Source organism: Anarhichas minor, unplaced genomic scaffold (assembly GCF_050575085.1).
Source record: "Anarhichas minor isolate MPS153535 unplaced genomic scaffold, ASM5057508v1 ptg000007l, whole genome shotgun sequence".
In the NCBI taxonomy this organism is placed as follows: Eukaryota; Metazoa; Chordata; class Actinopteri; order Perciformes; family Anarhichadidae; genus Anarhichas; species Anarhichas minor.
This window is the reverse complement of record NW_027466453.1, coordinates 1,819,274-1,843,500: the sequence shown is the minus strand read 5'-3', so window position 1 is coordinate 1,843,500 and position 24,227 is coordinate 1,819,274. Positions and strand designations below refer to the sequence as shown.

At 42.4% G+C, this 24,227-nt stretch overlaps 1 protein-coding gene across 1 annotated transcript; it reads right to left on the bottom strand.

Annotated features, from left to right (window-relative positions):
* Window positions 1–800: 800 nt before the first annotated feature.
* On the bottom strand, window positions 801–22,386 carry gna13b (guanine nucleotide binding protein (G protein), alpha 13b). Its single transcript, XM_076082243.1, has 5 exons — window positions 22,091–22,386; window positions 11,093–11,322; window positions 9,186–9,236; window positions 6,263–6,463; window positions 801–6,123 (listed from the first exon to the last, which is right to left on the bottom strand). Exons 1-5 carry the CDS (start codon window positions 22,371–22,373, stop codon window positions 5,752–5,754), a joined length of 1,137 nt encoding a protein of 378 aa, XP_075938358.1. The 5' UTR covers window positions 22,374–22,386; the 3' UTR covers window positions 801–5,751.
* Between the last annotated feature and the right edge of the window lie 1,841 nt (window positions 22,387–24,227).

Sequence of the window (24,227 nt, the reverse complement as noted above, 5' to 3'; positions counted from 1 at the left end):
AAAAAAATTGTGGCTTAACTGCAGCCAACCGCAAGCAGGACTCCCCACACACTCATGTATCAATAGATGTCTTCCACCATGCAGTATTCCTCTGTCATAACGCTGAGAGGAACATTAGAGGCCATTAAAAGAGCTGCTATGGAGCTCCTTGCTTTTCTCATTATGTTACATAACATTGTTAATGCTTGTGACGGCCCCTGTACGAGTGATGTTGGAGTAAAAAACGAATAAAAAGTTTGTCTAAAAACAAAAAAAGTAAAGCTTATCGTTACCAAAGTATTCTCTGGCTAGTGTCTATATCACTCAAATCCTCACATCTTTTCTATGCTGTTGTGTACTACTACCTGCACACCTGAGACCCCCCCCACTCATCAGCTGCTGCGTATCTGAACCGCCTCTACACTCCAGTTTTCCTAGTTTGTCTCTAATCCTTGTGATCCCGAGGACTCCTGTGTCTCAGGTACTCTTCCTGCCTCTCCACTCTGCCTTCCAGCTCCAGCTGTGCTCCAGCTGTGCTCCTCTGCATCTACTCCATTTACACTTGGTTCAAACCTGTGTCCAAGATCTGCTCGAAAGACAAAATAAGAAACGTCCTCATCAGGGCTGCAACTCCATCATTACAAATGTTTCTATGAGAAATCAGAAACATGTCAATTCTCCCCATGAGTCATAGATCATCAATAAAAATCTTGTCACAGAATTTTATTTTTTGCTTGAAAAATGACTGAAAGTTTTACTGATCAAAATAGTTGCGTATTTCTCAACAAGCAGAAATTCAATAAGACGGACAGAGACAGAGATGTTCTTTAGAAACACTTTATTTAGGTTTGATTTGTTTAAGAGAGTAGAAGAGTAAGACAGCATAAGTTAGACTGTACATTGAGAGCTGGTCGATCTGAAGTGAGAGGTTTTATCTGAATGACTTGATGTGAGGGCATCATGAAAAAGAACTAGAGCAGTATAAAAGCTGTGAAGGTGATTGGACAGTAGAGGCACTAAACATCAGTATATTTGGCAGATGTTCCTCCTGACATTACACTTAGATTTCTATAAGACACTGGCATTAAGAGAATCAGGATTATTTAACCAATGATACCAAGTCATGGCTGTGCATAGCTGTTGCATAGCTTGGACTATGTAAGGTGACACTGGTGTCCTCTCACAGCGGTTCACAACCAAACACGTAAGAAAAGAGCAGAAGCACTACATTAGTTAGTCAGAGTGCACAGGTCATTCTGAAACACATGCAGCTCTGGGAGCAATAATCAAACCAGGTCCTCTCTGCTCCCAGATCACCACCAGGTCCCTGGGCAGGATGCCACGATACAGCTCTGGGGGATCTGGGGACAAATCATGTGACTGCACTGACTGATACTAAACAATAAGTGTCCCCCATCAAAGCTGGACCACAAGAGCTCATCAGATCAGCATGTGAAACCATTACAGAGGACACATCCAACGCCTTCGGATTGAGACAATCAGACACTTCAGCCACTTAACGTGTAACTGATCGGGCGTCTGGAGGTGCAAGTTATCACGGCTCTTTCTTTACGCTCACTTAGTTGCTACAGTTCATAGTGTTGAGACCGCAAAGACACAGAACACAGAGTTCTTGGAGAGAGCTGGAGGAGAAGGTGTGATGAGGCTTTTACCCCGACTCTGTATTAGAGAGCACTTTTGCTTTGACATGTTGTACAGGCCTGTTTGTTAAAAGCCTACTGACAGTCTGAGGTTCTGACCTTTTCTTTAGAAATTAAAATCTACACTCGAATGAACCCTTTCTCTGCTTGTAGCTAATTTCCCAGGAGGGTTTCTCATACAAGGAATTTTCTTTCAAGTGCATCTCCTCCTCAGCAAATAGAGCTGGCTCAGGTGTGAGCTGGGTCCCACGTTAGCAGGTGCTCTCTGTCTTCAGCGTCACGCCTCAAGGACACCCGGAGCTCGCTCCACCAGCAGAAGCAGACTGTGATGAGCAGCTGAGAGCTCTGAAACAGGCGTACCTTTGAGCTCACATTAGGTTGCAGATACTGTTCCACAAGGTCTAAAATGTACTAATGCAGACTTTCTCTTGAGAACTCTGATACATGTCAGAAGTGATTTCTTCTGTATTCTTCACTGAGCCTCCTCTCTGCTGCAGGATACAACTCTGCTGTGAGAGCCTGACAGACTGTGGAGCCCTGCTCTCATATGATGGTGAAACATGACATCACAGAGGCTCCATTAAAGAGCTGAGGCAGTGGGTCATGTCTGTCCACGCTCCGGTGTGCTCCAACAACCCAAACCAAGTAGACAGAGGCCACGTCAGGGAACAGGGCTGCTCTCTGACTTCACGGTGTCTGTTTGTGCAACAACAGGCTTTCTTCTGGCCTGAAGTCATCACATGACAGCAGTCTGGATCCAGACGAGGCCTCTGCTGGGCTTTAGGACACGTTAGTGTCTCTCTCTCTCTCTCTCTCTCTCCCACACACACACACACACACACACACACACACGAAGGGAGAATCATGCTGACTTCACTGAGCTTTTGTGCATCTCATTGGTCGTCTTCCTTTAAGAGTTGGGAACACACACTGTTAGCCACTTCACTGCTTCATGCTAACACACGTTGAGTGACAGGAAGGACTACACTGATGCAGCTTGGGGACACAAATGAGGTCAATTACCCTTCACGCCACCCATGAAAGCAATCACGAATTCAAATCTAAATCTAAATTCTGAACAAATATCAGAGCTCAGTCTCAAACTCATTCATCCCGCAAATCAAATCAAAAAGAAAGTAAGAAACTGAGTGAACAGAAGTAGTGACCCAACGAGGCCGCTAGTCCTGGACCGAGGGTCTCATGAAGGAACAGAACAGCAGCTGATACATTTGGGTTCTTTGACTTCTACCTGATGAGCTGCAGAAAATAAAGTGATCAGCAAGGTGTAGTCCAAATACTGCAAGGCCATGCATCGGAGACTCTTCAAGCTAACCGTGACAGATTACATCACTTAGGCCAGTTCATGTCATAGTATACACAGCTGGATGGAAACCAACGCATGTCTGAAACAACATTCCTAAAAACCTATTATTTTCTATCGTGCATTAACTGAACACATCAAGTAGACATGATTTGTAGTTAAGGAGTTAAAACGTACAACTATACTGCGTTCTTTAAAACAAGAGTTTCTAACACTACTGAGTTTATAAATCACAAGTAGTCACTTCATTGGAGATCCAGGTATTACATACCATTCAGAATCCATAGAACCAGAGTTACATGAAAGGTGATTAGGAAGAGCAGTTAGGTTGCTGATTGTCACCAGATAGTTTATAGTTTTCACTGAGAACTTCAGCTGTTCTCATGGAAATGGAGACAGAAGACCAACAAGGTAGGCTGAAACATCCAGTGTAGACAAGGGGGGGGGGAGCAGGGTGTTATTCAGTCACTATAGTGATTAGCTGCCAGTAGCAATTACAACACAACTATAGAGACAGGAGTACAAAAATAATGCAATATGCTGATGTATGTTGGATGTTTGTGTTCACACTCAAACACAAGATGTTGCTTTCTGTAAATCTGGTTTGAAGTCTGGGAATTGTAACGCCTCAATAAAAAGGCCATTACTTTTGAAATGTGTGTTTATCCTGTGATAGCATGAAGCAGTGGAGACAGTTATCTGCTGGGGCCTCCACACATCTGGAGGAAGCTGAGTAATGTGACGTCTGCTGTCGTTTGAAATAAACACCATCCACAATAAAATAACACTCACAGTCACACATACTAATCTGTGTGGGAGGTTACATCAGCTGGAATGAGAGTGAGGTTGGACACTGATACATTAGACAGACACTAAAGTGAGATGGGCCAGCAGACATCACATGCTCCGGTTCCTCCAGTGACATACAGGCTGGCTATGTCCCTTTAGGATGCATGACAGACGGCAGTAACAGGTACCTATTAAAAATAAAGATGACCCGAGAAACAACAGGAAGACACACACTGAAGGAGGTGAGAAAAGAAGAACATTCCCTTCTTTCCCGTCTCTCATAAAGAGAAGAACCCTACAGGCGTAGATGAGGGATTCCACAGGGACCAGAGCATAATCTTCTACTAAGACTACTTGAAGAGTTCACTGTGTACGACTGCAACAATAGTTCCTACACTGAAGCTACATGATGGCTACACTGAAGGACAAGCTCAAACTACAGACAGCTTTTTCTGTGCAGTGTTTGTACACATTCACTCTGGCACATCTGCTATTTTTGGAAATATTTTTTGGCAATTATCGATTCAGCAGGATTGAAGAGATTAAGGGTCGTGCCTACCTCAGCGTGCAGCTTTGCACTACTGCCCAGCGGACATGTCCGTGGCTTCTGTTGACTGTTTGCACTGCGGACACACTGCTGCTGCAGTCAGCCGCTAACACTACGGGCTGGTGGGAACTTTTCATGGACGTCTTTCTGCTGCTTTGGGGGGTTGATTTTTGATAAAAGAATAAAAAGATAAAAAATAAAATAAGATAAAAACATGATTAATAGAAGCCCATCATGGACCAATGCACCCGTGATATTGACCTGTGGTAAGTATCTGGATTATGTCATCAGCATACAGGAAACATTCCTGGTCTGGAGAGGTGTGCATTTGGTTCAGAGTTGCATCGCTGCTTTGACCTGTTTGCAGGTCTGGTTTGCATATTGAGATCCAACGGTGATGTCGGCAGAAGTGAGATAGCAACAGGTGGTATTAATACCAAGTGTAGATGTTATTATCCAGATAAGGAATCTAGGCACAGATCACATGTCAATACCAGGCTGAAATGAGGTCACGTGGTTTGTTTGTGCAGACCCTGATGGTAAAATATGGTCCTGGTTGAAGATGGCAGGACTTCTACTTTTGAGACATAAAGAGTCTTCTCTGCAGACGGACAGAGAAAAGACACCATGAAATCTGTCATATGACTGAGTCAGAGGCAGGAGAGTTGTGGTTGAGAAGTGGGTTCACAATGTGTCCTGAGAAACAGAAGAATACAACGTGGCACAATTAACCCAGCACGCATGGTGTTTCATTTTACAAGTGGTCTACGTATCCAGTTAAATGTAACAGAGTCCATCAGCAAACCCACAAAGTGTAAACCCCTATAAAATATAAGTTAAAGAAAAATGCATAGGTACATACAGTATATTCATATATTAGAAAAAGAAACAAAGTGATGAGAAAACTAGAATTAAGTGGACTTTGGAATAGGAATTCCTCTCTCTCTCTGTGTGTGTGTGTTAGTTCCAATGCTCTCAGAGGAAACCCCCAGTGATGTCATCACCAAGCGCCAGTGGAGAACAGATGTTAAACCAGAGAAACAACAAAGAAGTTCTGAAAGAAAAGGCAACAGCGGTCAACGGTCGCTGATGACGGCTTCTCACTCATTTAAAACAAGCCCCTCCCCCTCTGCTTCCTTAGCAACAGTGGTCAGAGCAGCATAGAGAGAAGTATGTGGATTAGAGCAACACATGGTGAGGACATGAAGGATGGGCTTAGGGGTCATTTACAGTGGTTTGAAGGGTCAGAGGGTGGGTGGGGCTCAGAGCCACAGCCACTGTTAGAAGTCATAATGAGCAAGTTCAATAAGGCAGAGAGCAGGCGTGGGGGGGTAGTAGTGGTGGCTTTAATACACAGTCAAAGTTCAAAGTGAGGAACCGGTCAAAGTCAAGCAGGGAGGGTTAGTGGGTAGAGGGACTTCCTCCACCCATCCCCCTCCTCCTGGTCAGTTCCCTCACTGCAGCATCAGCTGTTTGAGGTTGTCATGCAGGATGGTGTCCTTGACGTCGCGGAACACCAGCCGGATGTTCTCGGTGTTGATGGCTGTGGTGAAGTGGTGGTACAGCGGCTTCTGTTGCTGTTCTCGGCGCTTTTTGCGAAAGCATTCCACCAGGAAGCGCTGGACGTCTGCCAGGCTCGAGGGGTCGCCCAAGAACTCAGGGAAGTAGTCTTTGATGGAGACCTGCTTCACCTTCTCCTCCAGCAGGTCCGTCTTGTTCAGGAACAGGATGATGGAGACGTTGCTGAACACCCGGTTGTTGACGATGGTCTCGAAGATATTGAGGGACTCGCTCAGCCGGTTGGTCTGCCGGTCCTCCATCAGCACCTGGAGGTGTTAGAGTGCAGACGTGTGCTGGGGTTAAAGCAGATCATCACAGTGGCACCTGAACCCATCCTTCAAATCCCTGCAGTGAAAAGGGCACTCCTGATGCCTCAGCACACAGCGTGGCTCACAGCCCACTCACCTGGTCGTATTCAGAGGAGGAGACGAGGAAGAGGATAGAAGTGACGGAGTCAAAGCATTCGAACCACCGCCGCCTTTCGGAGCGCTGACCGCCTACATCCACCATCTTGAAGGGCACGTTCTTAATCTCAAAGTTGTACTCGTGGATGCCTTTAGTGGGCTTTCTGGCCAGGAGGATGTCCTGTTGGCTAGGGAGGTAGTCCTGCAAGCACATTATCAGATCGATTATTATCTTATAAAAACGTGCCTAATTAACAGTGTTTTAAAGAGAAAAGTCGCCATTTCTCAACCTGATCTATCAGAGTTAGGAATATAGTGTGAGGAACGATTGAAGTTCTTGCGATGCTCTCCGTGTCTTCCTGCATCCAGTGATGAGACTACAGAGTGCCACAATGCCATTCTCAACACTTGTGTTACGTTTACAGCAGTGAACATCCCAAAACATGACAGCAGATTCTTTACATTGAACAATTTTCTGTGTTTTGGCTGACTCCAATGTTGAGTGTAGGCTGCTGCTGCCAGCCGGATCCTCCAGAACAGTGACTGGTGAAGCCTTTGCTCTAATTGCTCTCCGATGCCAACACAAACATTCTGTAATCAGATTCTGTATTACCCCCCAAAATTACAAGCAAATATCTCTCTTTTGTTCAACAATGTCGGAGGAAATGTGGAGCAGTAAATGTAGGTCATTTTGGTTATGTACTGTTTTGGGGAAATGTCCATGTGGTTCAAAGTTCTGGGCTATGATACACTTAAGTCATGTATGTTACTCTACTTTGGTAACATGACAGCAGATATTGTGTTAAGAGAAGACTGCTGAAAATGTTGCTAGCAGCTTCTAAGAAGGCTATTATGAAGAGATGGCACAACCATCACAAGATGGACGGCTGATAAGTGTGAATGAAATATATGATATGGAACTGTTAACTCACAGAATAAGAGCTCAAGAGGAGCGATGTCGTGAGAAATGGACGATGTTTCCATGTCAACGATTAGACAGGATGAGAACCCCTGAATATGTCTCAGAATGGATCAAGCTTTTGAGGGGACAGAGCAATCCGGATCCTTTTTGTTTTTCCCTTTTTCTGTGTGTGTGTTCCGTCTCTGATCAAAAGGCAACAAAAATAAAGTGTGAAAAAAAGAAACGGAATCATGCAGCTGTATTGAACCTCAGTGTGGGCAGTGGGCGGAGAGAGCACGCTGCGTGCATGAAGGTGCTCCTCACTGGGATAGAGGTGTGCTGGAGACACAAGGAGCTGCTCAGAGGGCTTAGAGCCGCCATACTTTCACGTCTTACTCTGTGAATTAAGGATTGAATTTAACCCAATCAGAGTTAATGATTGTTGGAAGGGTGGAAAGACGAGTCCGGTGTGTTTTATTTAGTTTTTGTCCAGTTTGAAATGAGTGTATTTTACGTTAACTTAACTAGGCAATTAAGCCTTATTAATTAAGTCATATTCAGATGCTGTACAGTTGTATTTTTCCGTTTAGGTGTTATTAATAATAACAATATAGTGTTTTTTTTTCTTTGTTTTTTTTTTTAAAATCAGACATAGCGAACTCGCCCCTCGTGTGCAATGCATGCTGGTACATGTAGGCCTGGCTCCGCAGCAGGAGAGATCTCTCTCTGTCAATATAGCAGCACTGGGGAATGTATTTCTCCTGTGGACTAAATGTACCATCAGCACTGATTGGACATCCACATAGAAGGAGGCACATTTTCCCTTTGAGCTGCGTCGGTACATTTTAAGGTCTTCAGATTTGACAAGATGTAAAAAGAAGGATATTTTTCATGGTACATAACTTTGAGAGAAACACATTAAGCATAGCACCTATAAAATAATCTCCAACTTCTCTCACACACGCAAACATGAGCGTTAGGGAGAGAACCAGAGATCTTTGTGTTCCAGATAAAACCAGTGGTGCTTTGGGGACTTCTCTGTTTAACACTGCATTCCTGAAATACCACAGCGCATAAACAAATGTGGAGCTTCAGGAAGAGTGTCTGTGATGGGGTGGGGGGCACCTTTAACTACTCAGGATCAAATATGATCACTATTCCCAATCATGGTGTGACTGTGTGTGAGAGAGTGTGTGTGTGTGCTCTGGTTACATCAGATCCTAATTCATGACATTCCAGAGGTGATGACTCATCGCTGGCATGTCCACACACAAACACACTAACAAATAACGCATCTGGTTTAAAGGTCTGGGGAAAGCCTCTCATGCAGTATTCATGTTAGCACACAGCAAAGTCAGCAGCTTGGGTGGTTACTTGTACAGCTCAGAGTGGCACATAGTATTGATTATTATTATAATATTTATAACAAGAGGGACTTGGAGAATATCTGAGGAGGCTCTCGGGCCTGTAGCTGAGTGCCTTTGTTGAGGCTGAGGGAAAATGATCCGTTGTAGCTTATTGTTTGGACTTATTACATATGAACTTACATTCTCTGAAACATCTGTGTGTTCATGAGAAATAATAATATATTAATGTTTTCACATTAATATAAACAGTAACTAACGACAAGATTTGTTTTAATCCATAAAAATATTATATTGTATTTGCACTATACACTATAACAAAGTAAAAAGAACATTTAGAAAGTTTGATGGTTTACTGACTTTAGAGCGGCTCAAATGATTTTTGGGACGGTGGCAAAAATACTAATAGTAATAGGATCCTTGTAGACCAGCTGTATAGTCAAACAACAGAGAGATCTGGATCTGTTAATATGGATCATCAATGATCAATAATTAGTATCAGCGGCTAAAGAAACATGATCAGGGATCTAAAAGTTATATTTGCTCTGTGATCAGTGACTCTGATCTGCGATACGATCCGAACAGTGAGGTTCATGATCCGTTGCACCACTACTGGTGTCTGTGATTAGTGGAGCCTCTGCAGTGTGGGTGGGACTTACCGAGTGTCCAAGCTTTTCCAAATTGTCCAGGAAATACTTGACTGACTCACCCTGAGAGACAGAGAGAGAGACAGAGAGAGAGAGAGAGAGACAGAGACAGAGACAGAGAGAGAGACAGAGACAGAGACAGAGAGAGAGACAGAGAGAGAGAGACAGAGACAGAGACAGAGACAGAGACAGAGACAGAGAGAGAGAGACAGAGAGAGAGAGAGGTTTTAGTGACTGTGTTTAGAGCTGTGATAGTATATACTGTACATGCAGCCACCAGTCCATCACAATAACAAATGTTACAATAAACAGCTGCCTCATCACACCTCAACATATATTCTACTAGTCTGTACAGGGGGCCAACACTAACTATTTCTTAATTATTAATTGTTTGACAAACAATGAAACATTCCCATCTCAAGTTCCCAGCAGAGCTCATGTGACATCTTCAAATAAACCAAATATATTCATTACAGAGGATGAAGAAAACCTGAGAACATTTACACAGAAGCTGGAACCAGCACATGTTTCACGCTAACACAGGTAGTTCTATGTTCAGGGGTTGGAACTAGTTATATGATGATATTTAACATATGAATGGTAACTTTAATAACAATAACTTTGTCATGTTTGCTCAAACTGTCACTTTATCCTGAAAGTAGTACATGAGACAGATAACGAGGTTACTGTGCTTCCTCTCAGTGCTCTTCATGACATTTGAAAGACTCCACCAGAAGAAAAACAACCAATCAGAGCCGAGGATACTCCCTGCTGGGGATTTCTGATCAAAGTGTAAAACTAGGCAGTGCTGATCGAATACCAATCAAGAATCTTGATTATAAAACTATCCTGCATGTGTAAATGTGACCAGCAAAATATTGGAAATATGAGAGTGCAAATCTCGAATTGATGTCGAATTTATCAAATGAAAACATGGAATAAATGAAATGTTGCTCCCATATTTGGAGCCAATTCCTCCAGAGAAGCCTACAGCATTACTTATTTAGCCTACAGCATTACATAGCATTATTTGTTTTCAGCCATGCTTGTTGCTGCTGTACATTGCCATGACATAAATACATAGCAATATGAGTAACGTCTTAATTAGATGCATTGTTTTCACATTGAATATGCCACATTGATTTAATATCATAACAGTATGAATTTATTGGTATTGGCAAATATAATGTGAGTGCATGCTGGCAGATGTGTTTGCCTGTTGGGGAAGAAAGCATAGTGACTTTGGTCACATGCATTCTTTCTACAGACCATAATACCACTTGTTTTATTTGAGGGAAAACAAAACGTATCGGTAGTGAAGTTGGCATGTATAGGGCATCCCAGAATGATAGTACCTGTATAACCACAGTAACATTACAAAGAGCAATGCACAGCGAGCTAACTGCTCTTTGGATCTCAGCAGCTCCATGAAGAAGCTTGGCAGGCTAGTGTCACTGCAGGACAGTTGAAGATCACTACCCTGAGAGAAAGACTCTGTTAGAGCACAGTCTACACTGGTGGAGAGCAGTGAGGGAGAGCTGGAGGAAGGAAGGGCGTGGGGAGAGAGAGAGAGAAGCAGCCCTTCATAGCTCGTCTGTGTGCGCTCAGCAGCTGCAGCTCTACCATCGACTGTGAGGCCGAGCCTTTATCTGAGGCCGTCAATGCTCGTCTGTACACTGAAGCCCTTAGACCTACTCACGAGTAATCACTGGACATGCTACTAGAGGCAAAAGGAACAATCATGGATGTCAAACCAAGCAACCCAGGGAAAACACTGAGGTACATGGGTCATGGCTTAATCAGTGCACAACACCAGAACCACAATCTATGGGACCCACCACTGCCCTTAACCCTTTGAACGTGTATACAGCTTTAAACCACATTGCTCGTAATGTGGACGCTGGTTAACACTAACTCACCAGCTGGAACTCTCTGCGGCGGTCGTAGGCGTGCTGGACGCCCTGGTCAGCCCACAGGGCCCGGATGGATGGCAGGTAGTGCTGGAAAACCTTGGGCTCCACCATGCCGTGACCGTGGGCCATCACCGACCGGGTGTCAAACGCCATCATTGTGTCTCCGTGCCGCTGGTTGGACTGGTTGCCCCATGGGATGTGTAGCTTCTCTCGAGCATCCACCAACACTCGAATACCTGAAGCAGGAGGGAGACATGTCAGACTGGTATTCTAGTCAGGATCATCGTTTCTTTGCAGATCACATTACAGCCTATGCTTCCTTGGAAAGGAACCATATACGGCACATATGTGGTTCTTTTAGAAAAAAAAGAACTGCAAAAAAATTTCCACCTTACATACAGACGCGGTTATTTTTGGATGTATTTTGGATGTGGCTCCACCAACAGAAGCTAAACATCATACCTGCTTCCAAACAGAGTAAAGGCTAAAGCAGCTTACTGCGAGATCAATCTTCTCTGGCAAATGGACCAATGTTTAGGTTTCAAAATTCACTGTTGTCATATGACAGCTCATGTCACATGAAAAGTCTGTTTCCAGCCAAGGGCATACATACAGCAGGTAATTACTGACCAAATAGCGACATATAAAACATGAATACATCACTGGAACACCAATGACAGTGCAGGTCTGCCTAGTCTTACATCTGCAACACTGAAAACAATATTGCATTGTATCTGGTGGTTTATTATTATTTAGAGGTGCACCGATTGCAATCTTCCAATTCAGTTTCAATTTTCTTTCTAAGACCTATAATTATCAGCAATACTCCAGACTAAATTATTATTTTTAAATTATAGAGCGTGGGCCTATCACGCCGTCCCTCGTGCTGCACTGGGACTCTCTGACCACGTCATGGTCCATCTGATTCCTGCATACAGGCAGAAATTAAAGCTCTGTAAACCTGTGGTGAGGAAATTCAGGAAGTGGACCAGTGAAACTCTGGAGGATCTTTGGGCGTGTTTAGACTGTACAGACTGGGATGTTTTCAGGACTGCTACCAACAGTCTGGATGAGTACACAGGCTGTAACGTCATACATCAGCTTCTGTGAGGACAGATAGGACAGCTGTGTTCCATCAAGCACCAGGTTAGTTCTAACAATGACAAACCCTGGTTTACAGCAGAACTCAGACAGCTAAGGCTGCACAAGGAACAGGCATTTAGGAGTGGGGACAGGGACATGTATAAAGAGTCAAAATACAGGTTTAGCAAGGCGTTGAGAGACGCTAAACAACTGTACTCTGAGAAACTGCAACACCAGCTCTCAGCAAGTGACTCTGCTTCTGTCTGCTGGAGAGGCCTCAGGCCATGTCCACACTACTCCTTTTCCATTTGAAAACGCATATGTTTTGCTACGTTTACAGTGGAGATGGTTGTTGATTTCCAGAAGAATGCAGCCATACCTGCCCCTATCACCCTGTGTCGACGCTGTGGAGTCCTTCCGTTTCCTGGGCTCCACCATAACCCAGGACCTCAAGTGGGAGCAGAACATCAGGTCTATCACCAAGAAGGCTCAGCAGAGGATGTACTTCCTGAGGCAGCTGAAGAAATTCAACCTGCCAAAGACAATGATGGTGCACTTCTTCACAGCCATCATTGAGTCCATCCTCTGCTCCTCCATCATGGTCTGGTACGCTGCAGCCACTGCCAAGGACAAGGGCAGACTGCAGCGCATCATTGGCTCTGCTGAGAGGGTGATTGGCTGCAATCTGCCGTCTCTCCAGGACTTGTTCGCTTCAAGGACCCTGAAGCGAGCAAGAAAGATTGTAGCCGACCGCCCTCACCCTGGACACGAACGGTTCGTGCCCCTTCCATCTGGCAGGAGGCTGTGGTCCATCGGGACCAAGACCTCATGCCACATGAACAGTTTCTTCCCATCGGCAGTCGGGCTCATCAACAAAGCCCGGGACCCCCACTGACTGTCATCCCCAGGACAATTTCTTACCGGTCACTGCCCTGCACATCCCCTCTATGTTTCTTTATTTAAACACACTTGACACTTTTAACATTACACTTCATCATACTTGTTTATAGTCCTGTTATCCGTTTGTTGTGCACTTTATTTTATATTCTTTTACATTCTATTGTAAATTTTAATATGTATTATTTCTCACACTGTGTTGATTGTCTAATGTTATTGTTTAATGTTATGCACCACCCGCCATGATAAATTCCTTTTATATGTGCAACATACATTGGCAATAAACGGTTTCTGATTCTGATTTCAGTCTTGGAACTGTCCAGAAAAATAACAGCCCTGAAGTCTTTACAAACTGTCAAAAATTCCAAATGTTATCCCTTTACTTTGTTCTTGTCATCTACAGTGGTTATCTGCATTAAAAAAACAATTTATATGATAAAGGAACAAAAGACTATTTCCTATTTAAAGCTGCTAAGGAGCTTTCCTTCCCTCCAGCAGCGTGGTGTGGAGAAGCTCTGCTCCTGACCGGATCTGTCCACGATAGGCTGGTCTCTGCTGGAGGATCTGGGTCTGTCCCCGATATACTGGTCTCTGCTGGAGGCCCCGCTTGAGTCTGAGCTGAAGGAGTTTCTGGTGAACCTGCATGATTTCATTTGATTCCACCAGAATCCGACCCGGTGGCACCGATGACGAGCATTAAGAATAACTCTATAGAAATAGACCATCTTCTCTCTGATGGTCTCTTTACTGATGGAGGTCTGATAGAGGATCAGGACTACACTGAGACTGGTTCACAACCAGTTAAAAGTTTCTCACTTTATATACTTGTTTTGATTAAAAATATCTTGTCAATTTAATTATGTATTATAATTAGTGCTGGGCAACGATTAAAATATCTAATGGCGAACTGCCACCTCTCCAGCTACCAGTCCACACTGTGTGTGTGTGTGTGGGGTGTATGTGCCGCTGTGTGCACGATGTAAACCAACATAGGTAGTGGTGTAATGGATCACCGCTCATGGTTCGGCACACATGTGAACCATGGATTAATTGCATTTTTATTTTATTTTTTACAGTTTATACATCACAGTGTGAAATAAAGTTTTACTGCTGCTCATACTTTTTCCAGGTAATGCGTCTCTAAATATCTATGCAGAGATGCAGTGAACAGATATAAAGCAGTAGTGTGTTCACGTGAACAGAGCGTGTTAAAAGCATTCGACGGTGAAAGGCATGGCGAGCGGAGGAACTTGAGAAGCCCCGGCGTCATTTAAGTCACGTTTGTGTTACTAATAATGAAGGAATAAGGGTGGTGGACAAAACCGTTACGGTATGTAGGCGTTGTTCAACGAGAAAGATATACGACAACGGCAAAACATCGGGCATGTCCACACATATGAAGCGCCACCATCCTGGTCTGTCAGCAACGGGGGACAAGCCACAACAACAACACCACCACCACCACCACCACCACCACCACCAACAACTTATCACGGCGACATTTAAGAAAGTGTTTGTGGTACCGTAGAATTAGACCGGGCTAAAGCTATTACAACATCTATTGGGGTCTTTATTGCTGCAGACATGAGGCCATTCTCCGTTGTGGAAAATAAAGGATTTCAAAATCTGGTTAAAGTGCTTGAGCTACGCTATGAAAATTCCCTCACGCACGACAATGTAGATATTCTCATCTTAAAAAAAAAAAAAATACATCTTAGATGTAGGTTAGATGTGGTTTTTGTAACACTAATAATTGTACATTTATAAAATTACACCTCCGAACGACATACAGGCAGTTCGCTAGCTAGCCAGCTAGCACAAGAGTCTGCTAACAGCTTGGAGAGGCTCTGTCGCTACAGTAACGTTACATTAAAGAACAGAACAGAGCAATGCAGGATGAACAAAGAGAGGAGCTGGGTCTGCTGTTTGGAAGTATTTTGGTTTAAAAAAAAAATCTGAAGTAGACCAAGTCAAGGAAAAAAAAATACCGTGATATACCGTGAAACCGCCAGAATCTTAAAAAATACCGTGATACAAATTTTTGGTCATACCGCCCAGCACTATGATCAATCCACTGATCGTTTGAGTCATTTATGAAGCAGAAATGCCAAAAAAACTTCTTTGCTTTGAGCTTCTAAGAGCTGAGGATTTGAGTTCTATTTTTAATAAATCAAAGACCTTCAGTATCGATTCTGTTGGCCAGACAAAACCAGCAATTTAAAGACATCACCTTCTGGGTACTTGAGCTATTTTTTTATTTTATGGACAAAATGATTAATCAGCTAATCAAGAAAATGAACTGATAATGAAAATAACTTTTAGTCCGATTAGACCTCTTCTCTTTTTTTTATGTTTTGGAGGCCTGTCATGTTTCTCACGATCTCATAAAGGCACTTTTCTTACGCTCTTGTTAGCTTTGTTGCATCTGTTTGGCTTAATATTAATATATTTGAATATAGATATTAATATATTTTACACCGGCAAAACCCTAACATGATGATCAGGTTGAGTCATTTGTAGTACACTTCACCCCAACACAGAACCACACCAACACTGTGGCTTCAGTGAGCCGCTTGTGTCTCTGAGGAAAGCCCAGTGAGCAGCACCCACCAGGGAAACACCCCGAGGGGGCTTCTCACGCTCATCTGCATACACACGTCTTTTAACATGACATCAAACTTCCTCACTTCAGTAAGAATTGCACATACATGTCACCCAGTCATTTACATACACACACAAAACATAAAACAACTGTGCGTTACAATAGAGAGGCACAATAGGAAGTGGGCTCTGTTATGCGCCTCGGTTCACATCCTCTTCATATAGTTCTGGTTTGACATCAGTGAGTGCTGAACTGTTTTTGTCAAAAACACTGAATTCAACCACACAAATCAACAGCAGCCAACAGAAAACTGCAGGTCAGGTAAACCTGGAGGTTTCCTGAAGGGGTGTAATCTGTGATTGACTGGTGACCCCTAGCCATGAAACGCTGGTGTCTCATTATGTAAGAGGAGCATGCATGTGTTGCTTCTGGCTACGTCACATTAAGCTTATGTCATTGGTTGTGCTTCGAAGGTCAGCAACCACCAAGGTCAAAGTTGAAATAAGAACAGCGCTCGGCCACGCCAAAGGTAGCGCTTCCTCCTAGCTCTCCCCATAGCAATGGTACAGTCAACGCAGAGCGGTTCATCTCTGATCATGTGTGGGCAGCTTTAGTCAGAGAAAAAGGATACCGACTTTTTTTTTTTTTTTTAAACAAACAGGGGTGCCCCCTTTCCCCCCAGCATAAATCAGCATACCACACAGCCTGGAAGTGATTGGGACTATTCGAATGTTCGATAATATTGCTGTGGCACTTGAAAAGTCTGTGGCCCCATGTGAGTGAATGAATGTAAGTATCAGATAGTGGAAACACTGGATTTTAACATGACAGTGATGAAGAAACTGAATTTAATGTATCTTTCAAAGTGTCAGTATTGGTCGGCCTGTAAATCCTGATCCAAGCACACTTATTTTTCAGTATATGCATAACTGCAAAGAATGATCCGTTTGTATCAGATCAAATTTAGTAGGGGTGCAACGGATCACGGTTCTTTAAAAATGTTTCTTTAAAAATGTTTTCAAAAAGATGAGAATATCGGATCGATCCGTGATCAGTTACACCACTCAAATTGAGTGATTAGCTGAACTAAACCAAATCAAGATGCAGATGAAAGGGTTTGTCAATGTTTTCACTTTGCAAGATAGTTATCTTGAATGACAAGAATAAACGTTTAGTGATTTCAGCCGAGGTTGACAGCTACAAGCACGCCACACACAAGCTAAATTATTGGACACTTAAAAGACTTTAAAACATATGTATTTACCTGCAACAGTTCTGTACTCATGTGGAACAGAATATGTTCGTGGCATTAATGACACAAGCTTCCATTTTTCCCCACTTATCATGGTGGCAAAAGGGGTTTCATTTAATGACAGCATGAACCTTTTTTAACTGGGCTGCCACACTACTGTCAGTAGTGTGTCAATAGTGCGTCAAAGAGAGACTCCCCTGCTGTTAACAAAACTACCTGGACTGATTTAGCTAACTTTTATCCTGAGATGACACGAACCGTTTCCTTCTCAGTGGAACCACGTCACGCGTCAGTCACTTCCCCCTGACTGCAGCTGAGCAAGCCTTTCCAGCCTTCCACTTCCCTGTTCGCACACTATTCAAAGGGAGTTTACGTGCAACTGCCCCCCCACAACCCTTCTGACATCATGGAAGCACAAATCGAAGCTTATTGGTACTCACACACTCCACAGACCCAATCACCTCTGGTGATTCTGTGCTAGCTGCATGTGCATATACATACATTTATTTTCATTTGGGAATGACACAGCTAATACAATTGCAATCATTGGACTGTGAAGACGGGATTCTACCCGGATGCTTGTCGACTGATGATTTGAATCATCAACATCCCCTTGACTTTACAAAGGGCTCTGTCAGGAACGTTTATTGGAATGTATCTGATCACCCAACACAGTGTGTTGCCAAGTGATGTCACATTGTGATTGTACTCGAGCCAGGTTCAACTTTTTTTTGCCATATGATCCTGCATTGTTGACAATGACCAGACAAGAGAAATCAGGTCATGCATGATATCGAATAACTAACTAAGTCCTCATGCACTGGATACTGTAAATCTACATATACATGCAGCAGGTCATGGTTCACTTCTACTGACCCTGTTCTAAACCCATGACAGGAGTAGTGTGCTGTCACTACAGGCTCTGTGGTGAGAGCACACATAGTGTACACACTTTACAAACAGTCAGGCGTTTATTATACTACTAGCTGCTATATGTATTTGATTCAAACTTTGGAACAAGGATGCACGTAGTGATGAAGGTATAGATACATCTAGTGTAATGATCCCATCAGTGTTACTGTCACAGTGGTAGAGCAGAGCCGTCCTTCAATCAGGATTGCTCTGATCACCTAACATGGTAGCTCCTGTCATCAGTGTATGAATGGGTGAATGATGACATGTAGTGTTAAAGAGCTTTGAGTTGTCAGAAGACTAGAAAAGAGAGAAACAACTACAGTCCACTTACTATTTACTATATCTGTCTGAAGTCTTTGACCTTAGCACACACTCACATTTAAGAAGCCGATTAGAAACAAACTTACGTTATTTAAACACGGTCAAGAAATCAACTTTCTCCAGGAGAAATCTAACTGGGAAATTCACTCACTACTGTTAAAACTAAAGGAGCATTGTGTTCTATCAATCACATTCATTTGATGCGTGGAAGGCTAAAATATTTTGTACAATACTATTTTTTTCTTCTGTAGGCTATACCGAGTATGAATCCATCTGGACCAGGTAACTAACTATGACAATAATATTATATTTTTTAAATGATTTACATCCGCTATATGCATCACACCGCCAACACCAGCGTGCAGCCCTGTTCAGATGTAATCTTGTGAAATGAGAGAATAGTGAGTAACTTGAATGAATCCAGTTGTTTAAAACAGACGATTTCAAAGCAATATAAGATAGATATTAGAGAGCGAATTATGACCTGTTTAACTTCCTAACACTAGCTCGAAGCAGCTAATAAATAAATATTTAGAACGAACGATGCCAATATTTTTTTTTTATCAAAGCAAATATGTAAATAAAAATACAAGCATTTTTTTTTTTTTATCATTTTAATTGAGTTTTATACAGATAACCACTATAGCTGCCAATAACAAAGTAACAGGATAACATTTAGAATTTTTGACAGTTAAAACTGACTTCGGAATAGTTTTTTTGCGACGTTGGTAAAACATAGTTAGTCAAGAGCCTTGCTGTCAACAACAGTTCTTAGAAAGAAAATCAGTATCGGTAGGTCAGACTTTTAAAATATCGTAATTGGCCAACAAAATTGCAATCGCTGCATCACTAACCAATAGTAGACGACCCATAATGTTGTGTTAAGATCATTTAAATGGTCAGGTAATGTTCACAAGTTACCAGAGTTTTGCCAGTTATCATTCAACCACTATCACCGTGAGCCAGACAGGACAGATCAAACCAGAACAGCAGCTGTTTCCAGGTGGAGTCACATGAGAACAGCTGGAAGAGGATGATGCTGAAGAGTCGCGGTGCCATTTTCACCCTGTGTGAACAGTAACTACAAGATCGGAGTTCATTCCGTCTTTTGTTTGGGTGGCACGGTATGTGGTCTCTCAGCCATGTTGGACATAATCATGTGATTAACAACACTGTTTCCACTTGAGCATCAAACTCTTTATGGTGACTCAATATGTTCCCACCAACAGACTTCCAGCATGCAGCTGACTGTCTGGAAATAAATCATGTTGAATATGAATGTGCCATGTAAATATAGACATTTATATACCAACCTGATCAGATACCATCTGATCAGTAATCTGCCACTAACAAGTTCCCCGCAGACAGTTATTACCAAGCTGTTGAGCTGCTGTAGACACTGTCAGACAAAATCAACTCAGATATAGGTCATTGACAGCTGCTGTGCAGTGCGATCAGCTATATTGACATTTAAACGATTCACAGATAAAGTCAAAAGCAACAAAAGGTCGTCATGATCAAGTATTAAGGCCACAAATCATCAGTTACGACATCTAAATCAGCTGCAAACACACAAACTGTTACATAGAATTTTCTCATACGATTCTGATTCCCGATTGCAGATTCTGATTTTCCAGAACCATAATTGACAGTGAGGCTCTGGGCTAACATTTTTCTCACCACATCCTGGAACTGTCCCAAAAAATTATTTCAACAAATATTATCCTTTTACCTTGTTATTGTCAATATTAGGGAAATAAATGATTGTATTTTAATTTAAATAATTGCTTTAATTCAAACAAATCTCAGCATTGGTAGTTTTAATGACGTATTGTAAGCTGCTTAGAGCTAGTGTTAAACCGGTCATAATTATCAAATATCTATTTTTTATTGCTGTGAAACATCCGTCAAACATCTGTAATTAATTATTCAAGCTGATAAAGCTTGAATAAAGCTATAAATGTCATATTATTAATAAAAGTTATTTTTCAAAAAATACATGCGTGTAAAAACTACTTTTTCTGCTTGTATTTGTAAGTTCAGAGAGTCGTCTTGAGCCTCCCTAACCATGACCAATGGGCAGGACCCTACTCAAAATAGTTCTCACCTGCCTAAAATGACAAATTAAAAAGTTGACCTCAAGCATCATGAGCTAAAAACAGAAACAAATGAGCATAGGACAAACTGTTAGTTTTCATAGCAAACTTAACACTTCCTGAAGCTAACTTTTCATAATAAAAGCTTTCCTGGGAAGTATACTGTCATTAAGTGCCAAGTGGCTAGAGGAAACCATGCACAAGTCTACATTTTAACCACTTTTACACAGTTATGAGGCTAAGAGAACAGCAGGCATTTACTTTACACGTAAAAAGGGTAAGCAATGTTGTTTGCTGTGTTGCTGGGAGCCTGTGACAGACAAGCCACTCATACTCTCCGTGCCGAAGTCTTAAGACAAACAACACAACAACATACTCTCAGTGCCAATGTCTTAAGACAAACAACACAACAACATACTCTCAGTGTAAATGTCTTAAGACAAACAACACAACATACTCTCAGTGCCAATGTCTTAAGACAAACAACACAACAACATACTCTCAGTGTAAATGTCTTAAGACAAACAACACAACATACTCTCAGTGCCAATGTCTTAAGACAAACAACACAACAACATACTCTCAGTGTAAATGTCTTAAGACAAACAACACAACAACATACTCTCAGTGCCAATGTCTTAAGACAGACAACACAACATACTCTCAGTGCCAATGTCTTAAGACAAACACATACTCTCAATGAACAGTCATTTCTGAGATTCAGCTCGATACTGGGAGAAACTAGCCAGCCATAACAATGTTGCAAAGGCTGCACAACCACCAGATTTCTCCAGCAGAGCAAATGTATATCTGAAACATGACAACTGATCGGGGACATCCTACTTTAAGTGGTCTGATTCACAAACTAGGTTCACAAGTGTCTGGATGTGCTTTCCCTCCCCAATTACTCAGGTTAAACACAAAAGTCAACTGCCCTATAATGGAACTTTTGCATTACTGCTCAAAGCAATGCAAAACTTCATTGGCTCATTAATGAAGCCAGTTAGCAGAAGACACAACAGACTGTTAAGTGTTGCTGTAGAGTTCTAGCAAAGCTACACATTTAGTGAAGTGGTTCTAGAACGTTTAGAAGACAGCTGTCTGTCTGTGCTGTAGCATAACTGGCACAACATGTCACACTCTTCATACCATTTAGAGAAACCAGACTGAGTTAAAAAAAAATAGTAATATTTAAAATGTCAGCATCAATGTACGCCCAACAATCTGCAAACAATTACAGCTTTAACGTTATATCTTGAGAAAGATTATTGTAAAATGACGCATGTCTTTTACTGCAGATTTCATATCAGACGTATTGATGGTTCTGTTGTATTTGTCAATGAGTCCACTTTGAGAAAAGGTCCAGTGTTCAGTCCTGAGGTAGTTCAGTCAGACAGCGTCTTATTTAAGCTTCCAGAGACGATGATCACAATGATTTAGTGCTATGTTCCGGTGACAACAGCAGCCACGAGGAAAACACTCGGACGATGTCAACCCATTGTGTACGTTGTGTGTGACTTGAACATTAACTAAGGAGAAAATGGATATGTGGGAAGCTCTGAATAAACACAAACAATGAGCCCCACTACGCGCGCCACCGTCTCACCGTGCGGACCAACACAAATAACATGGGCGTTTCTTGGTGGCTTAACAAGCTAACCACACTAGCTTTGTCAAACACCGAGAAGTGTCCCTCCAGTCGGCTCAGCTGCAGCTAGCATGGCTACCAACTTCCCACTGTCGTTACTCTCCCCACTCTTAAACACAAGACCAACACAGAGGTCAAAAGAAGCCCGCTTCAACACGTGAAATACAATGGCTTCTCAGTGTACACTTACCTTTTATAACATTACTAAAAATCGTGGCTCTGAAGTCTTCTTTGGCCTTCTGATCGAAGTCCTGCCCGTGGATAATGCGCATCTGCTTGAGGAAAGTGGACTTGCCGCTCTCGCCTGCCCCAAGTAATAAGATCTTTACTAACCGTTTTACATACGTCTTATCTCGATGAATACACTTATCTATCTCTTTAGACTTCCGCAACTGTTCTGCTTCGCCGCTTGTGAGGAGACAGTTAGGGAAACATGCAGATAAAACGGAGCGGGACGGCAGGAAATCCGCCATCTTTGAAACAACTTCATCGATACAGACAGCGAGGAAGGCTGAGCCCAGAGCTTCACCACAGTCCGCTGCTGCGTTCACGTGTCGTGGGAAACCACTAACTCAACCTCAACAGAGTGGTTTAACCACCGCTTAGACGTTAAAACGTTTAGGTGGGCGACTGTGGCTTAATGGAGAGCAGGGTCGTCCTTCAATCAAAGGGCAAGACACTTAACCCCAAAATTGCTCCCGAGCTGTGCCTACGGCATGTGTGTGAATGTTAGTTGGTCCTGATGGCGTGGTAGCCCCTACCATCAGCGTATGAATGGGTGAATGATGAGTGGTCGGAAAGACTAGAAAAGCGCTATACAAGTACAGTCAACAGTCCATTAAATTGAATTATGGCTGCACATATTCACATAAAACGTGTAAAATAGCGGGCGAGGGGCGCTCATGCTTCAATGTTTGGGCGGGTCGCACAGATCGCTGTAGCAACATTTCTCTCAGCATTGCTTCTGACTCAGTTGGACATATATTTCAGGACACCTTCTGCTGGCCGAATGGGCTTTCTATCAGTATTCCTGACATTGAAATGTGTTGTGTGTCGTATGCTTGTGCGTAATTGCCTCATGCACAGCTCTTCAACCTCCAATGCCAAGGTACACTCGTGCAGTTCGGATCAGTGTATTAAAATCATGGCTGTGATCTTTTAATTTGATTTTAAAGCCACTGGGGGGCGAACGGGAGGCGTGTTCTACGCCACAAACAAATCACTGTCCAGTGCGCTGTATCTCTTTCGATCTGTTGATCCATTTATTCCGTTGCACATTGACACCATATCATTAAATCAGCATTGTTCAATCTTACTTGTATCAATGCATCTTAATTGCTTAGTAACAGAACACCACAGGATACCACACGGCAGGATAGGACAACGCGTTGACACGGTCAAAAACTCATCACCAGGCACTTATCTATATGCACTTTTAGGTCGATGCGCCACCCTGTGTTCAATGTCAGAACTGCATGTCTAAATTCACCTTGTGTTTCCCTCAAAAATAAAATAAAACTACATTATGGCTCCAACATAAAGTATTCTTTTAAATTGCACATTTGATGATCATTTTACTTTTTTACTCAATTGTCTTTTTATATTATATGCTTTAAGTGCAAAATAACAATACATAATTGTATTTTAATATGAACTATTAATCAGACATACTGCACCTCCATTTGCCCTATTTGCACTATTACCACCATGCTGCACTAATATCCCGAATCCATTGTCCATGGTCATTGTTGTTGTTCTTTATGCTCATATATATTCTTTGATATATATTTATATTGTACATAGTAGTTAAATGTTTATGCTTAGTTTCTCTGTTCTACTTTGTTGTTTGTAATGTCCTTGTTTTTATATTTCTCTTGTTTATTTGTATATTTTCTGTGTATGTAAGATGAGAGCAATGTGAAAACCGGAGTCAAATTCCATGTATGCGTACGCATACGGCCAATAAAGCTGATTCTGATTAATCAAACCACCCAGAAATCGTTGGTGATTGTGGCACTCTTTAGCTTCCATACTTAGCCACCTGAATTGAATGTTAAAGCTAAGATGAGAAGATTGTCTTTCGCAGAGGTTAATTTAAGAACCACCCGACAGGCTTTTCTCTGTAACTGCTGGGGGCAGAGGCGTCCTCCAGCTGATTAGATAAATCCATCCTTCCCATCCTGTACTATAATCCCCAGACAGGGGGAGTGTGTTGAAGTCCACTACATGCACACACTTCTCTGTCAGCAACTGTAATATTATAACTGGAATATTTCACATCAGGATTTTCTTCAAACACCTGATTTGGTCTTCATCCGTCTGCAAAT